The sequence below is a fragment of the Gracilinanus agilis genome, chromosome 1 (genome assembly GCF_016433145.1).
Source record: "Gracilinanus agilis isolate LMUSP501 chromosome 1, AgileGrace, whole genome shotgun sequence".
Classification (NCBI taxonomy): Eukaryota; Metazoa; Chordata; class Mammalia; order Didelphimorphia; family Didelphidae; genus Gracilinanus; species Gracilinanus agilis.
The window spans coordinates 758,340,967-758,345,003 of NC_058130.1; the positions used below are offsets into that span (position 1 = coordinate 758,340,967).

General features: G+C 55.9%; 1 protein-coding gene across 1 annotated transcript in view; it reads left to right on the forward strand.

Moving 5' to 3' along the window:
* DTX1 (deltex E3 ubiquitin ligase 1) overlaps positions 1-2,769 on the forward strand; it is a 24,466-nt gene extending 21,697 nt beyond the window's left edge. Inside the window, exons 2-4 of the mRNA XM_044685434.1 lie at positions 587-813; positions 1,313-1,402; positions 2,196-2,769. Of these exons, the coding sequence (XP_044541369.1) occupies positions 587-813; positions 1,313-1,402; positions 2,196-2,420 (542 nt within the window). The 3' untranslated portion in view covers positions 2,421-2,769. The remainder of the gene's footprint in view (positions 1-586; positions 814-1,312; positions 1,403-2,195) is intronic.
* Positions 2,770-4,037: the final 1,268 nt, after the last annotated feature.

Below are 4,037 nucleotides of genomic sequence, written 5' to 3' on the forward strand. Positions count from 1 at the left end.
AGAGAAGGGGGGAGAGGGAGAGGGAAGAGAGGACGAGAGAAAGGGACAGGGACAGGGAGGGTGGAGAGAGGGAGAGAGACAGACAAAGAGAAGGAGAAAGAAGGAAGGAAAAGAGGGGAGTGACAGAGAGAGGGAGACAGACAGACAGAGGAAGGGGGAGAGGGGGTCAGGGAGAGAGGCTGAGAAGGAGAGGGAGGCTGAAGAAGAATAAGCTAAGACAGAGAGATAGAGTAAGAAGTGGAACAGGCTGAGGAGAGCGAAGTTGAAGGGGAAGAGATGGAGTAAGTGGGAGAGACTGAACAGGAGAGGGAGGCTGAGGACAGATGGATAGACTGAGGGGGAGAGAGAGAGACTGAAGAGAAGAGAGGGAGGCTGAGGGGAAGAGATAGAGTAAGAAGGGGAGAGGGTGAAAGACAAAGTGAGCAGAGAGGCAAGTTGAGAAGGGAGACAGAGGCTGAGGGGGAAGAGAGAAAGAGAAACTAAATAGGAGAAACTGAGGAAGGAGAGACAGACTAAGGGGAGAGGAGAGGCTGAGAGGAACAGACACAGACCTCAGTGGGCTCCTGGGCCTGAAGCTCTGCTACAGGGAAGGGTCACGAGCTGGTAGCAGGGGACGGTGCTAAACCAGGGTTCTATTTTTCTGCCCAGCAGGATGGCAGTCTTCAATGCCCCACCTGTAAGGCCATTTACGGGGAGAAAACAGGGACCCAGCCCCCCGGGAAGATGGAATTCCACCTCATCCCCCACTCGCTTCCTGGCTACACGGACACCCAAACCATCCGAATCGTCTATGACATCCCCACTGGGATCCAGGTGAGCTGCCCCTTCCCCCTGGACTGCGGCCCACCCCAAGGTGCCCTTGTTTCCCACGAGTCACCCTCCTCCCTCTCTCCTGGCATTCAGGGCTTCAGATCATGGGGGCTTTGGGAACCTCTCTGGGGAGCCTGGCCCAGGCCCTGTGCAGTTACATCTGCCTGAAGATCTCAGGGGAGCCCTGAGACCCGAGGGGGGCTGGACACCAGGGATCTGTGGCACCCCAGTAAGGCCATCTCTGGGGACAAAGTGGGGACCCAGGAGCCCCCTCAGCCTTCATATACTAAGGAATCGAGGCAGGAGTCTAGGCCCATCGTCCCTGGCAGATCTCTGGTGGCCACAGTGCCCTCATGTCTCCAGTGCAGCCCGCCTGGCTCCCCAAGTTTTGTCGATTATTCAAGGCTTGTGGCTTAGGAGGGGAACAGCCAGGGAGGAGCTTAGCCCCAAAGCTGGGCTGGGTGCAGGTCTGGGTCTGAGCCTGGCTTCTCCCCCCACCCAGGGTCCTGAGCACCCCAACCCTGGCAAGAAATTCACAGCAAGAGGCTTCCCCCGGCACTGCTACCTGCCTGACAATGAGAAGGGCCGCAAGGTGAGTGGTGAGGAAGGGGAAGGCCTGAGGGAGGAGCCCCACCCCCGCTTCTCCCTGGCCTTGGGGCTGTCCTGCAGGGTCCACTGCCCAGGGAAGGGGCATCTCCTATCCCTGGACCCTCCCAGGGCCTGGGTGCAAAGGGGCCAAATCCCCCTAAGCCAAAGGAGGTGCTACAAGAGAGCATCAGGGCTGGAAGAGGCCTCAGAGACCTTCTAAGAGAACTGGCCTCCCCTCCATGGAGGAGGAGGCTGTGGCCTCGGAAGGAAATGACTTGCCCAGAATCTCACAACACGTAGCATAGAGCCGACTTCTTTCTGCCTCTTCTTCCCTTTGGGGAACACTTGCTCAGTCAGTTCAGGCTCCTCCGACTCTTCCTCATTCGAGGATTATTAGCAATGATGCTGGACAGGTTGGCCATTTCCTTCTCCAGATCATTTTACAGATGAGGATACTGAGGCAAGCAGGGTTAACAACTAAGGTTGCCCAGCTAGGAAGTATCTGAGGCCAGATTTGAAGTCAAGAAAATGAGTCTTCTTGACTCCACACCCAGCTCTCTGGGTCCTGTAGGGCCACTTGGCAGCCCTGGGTGGGTTTAGGTGGCACCCTTGCCTTCTAAGAGAGCCCTCTGGAGACAGTGGTTTATACCAAAAGGGGACTCTAAAGGCCATGTCAGACGCCATGTGTGTGAGGAAGGAGGCTGTTCTGGAAGAGGGGCCCCCCTGTGTCCCAGGGGCTGCTGCCCCCCTGCCCCAGCTCTGTCCTCAAGCCCCTTGTCCCCCCCCCATGGCCTCAGGTGCTTCGGTTGCTCATCATGGCCTGGGACAGGAGGCTCATCTTCACCATCGGCACATCCAACACGACGGGGGAGTCGGACACTGTGGTCTGGAACGAGATCCACCACAAGACAGAGTTTGGCTCCAACCTCACTGGGCACGGCTACCCGGACCCCAACTACCTGGACAATGTCTTGGCAGAGCTCACGGCACAGGGGGTCTTGGAGCCATCGGCGAAGGACTGAGACCTGGGCCCCTCCCCCAGGCTGTCCATGCTCCTCACTCTACTGGACATCTCACTCTTCTATCCCTTCACCCCCACACAGCCCCCCAACCCGACCCCCTCCAACAGGCAGGCGCCAGGATCTCTCCTACCTGGGAAAGGGGAAAGCAATCCTACCAGAGTCTAGGCTGGGGACAAACGTTTAGAAGTCCTTCTTTCAGGATGACTGCAAGGGACAGATTGACAAGCAAACCCACATTCTTGAGAGGGGAAAAGACGCGCCCCAAAACCCTCCAAGAACACACCACAGGCCCCTTCACAAAGTCATCCTTCCCAATTCTATAGCCTTCAGTTTACAAAACACTTTCCTCACAACAACCCTCTGAGGTGGGCAAGTCAGGTATTCATGGTTCCATTTTACAGATGAATCAACTGAGATTCAGGCAAGGGGAAAAGACAGAAGACGTCTTAGAGACCTGCCAGTCTGAACCACTCATCTGCTCAGAGCAGGAAGGACTTGTCTAAGACCGCACAGTCAGGGAAAAGCAGATCTGTGCCTTGGCTGACACGCTAACCCAATGGGAACTCAGCATCCACCCAAGATATCACACACATCCACTCACAGAGATCATAGAGAGAACTCAGGCCTGTCTAGAAGCAAATCTCAGTCTCTCTCTGTCTCTGTCTCCCTCCCTCTTTCATTTTCTCTGTCTCTGTCTCTCTCTTTCCCTCCCTCCCTCTCTCTCCTCCACTCCATCTTTCTCCTTCCAATCTCTTCCTTCTCTCTCCCTCTTTGTCTCTTTCTATCCCTCTCTGTCTCTCTCCCTCTCTGTCTCTGTCTCTCTGTTGGTCTCTCTCCTTTCTCTCTCTCCTTCTCCTCCTCCTCCTCCTCCTCCTTCTTCTTCTTTTCTTCTTCTTTTCCTTCTCTCTCTCCCCTTTTCCTTCTTCCTTCCTCCTCCCTTTCCTTCTCTCTCTCTGTTCATCTCTCTCCTTTCTCTCCATCTCTCCCACCTTTTCCCTTCTTCCTTCCTCCCTCCTCTCTCTCCTTTCTCTCTCCCTCTCCCTCTCCCCTCTTCCTCCTCCCTCTCCTTCCTTGTCTCTGTTGGTCTCTCTCCTTTCTCTCTCCCTCCTTTTCCCTTCTTCTTCCTTCCTCCTCCCTCTCCTTCCCTGTGTCTGTCCGTCTGTCTCTCCCTCTCCTCTTTTTCCCCTTCTTCCTTCCTCCTCCCTCTCCTTCCTTGTGTGTGTCTGTCTGTCTGTCTCTCCTCCTTTTTCCCTTCCTTCCACCTTCCTCTCCTTCCTTCCCTCCCTTCCTCCCCCTCTCTGTCTCTCCCTCCCCACCTCCTGTTTTTCTCCCTCTCCTTCCCCAGCACACAGTCTCCTGCTAAAGGACAGGGATGCCCTTGAGGGGTCCTGGCTGAATCCTAAGTTCTGTGCTGCGTGCGTGTGTTTGGGGGGATGGGGAGGGAAATCTGCCCACATAATCGCTGAAATAAATGGGTGACCCCAAGAGGGAGGCGGAGAGGGCAGCACTCCGGTGAAGGGGGAGGAATCCCGCCTCTTTTTCTCACGTTGGGACCCCGCCCCTTTTACCCCCCACCCTGACTTCGAACTGCCCCTGTTGCAAGTTGCCCAATGGGAG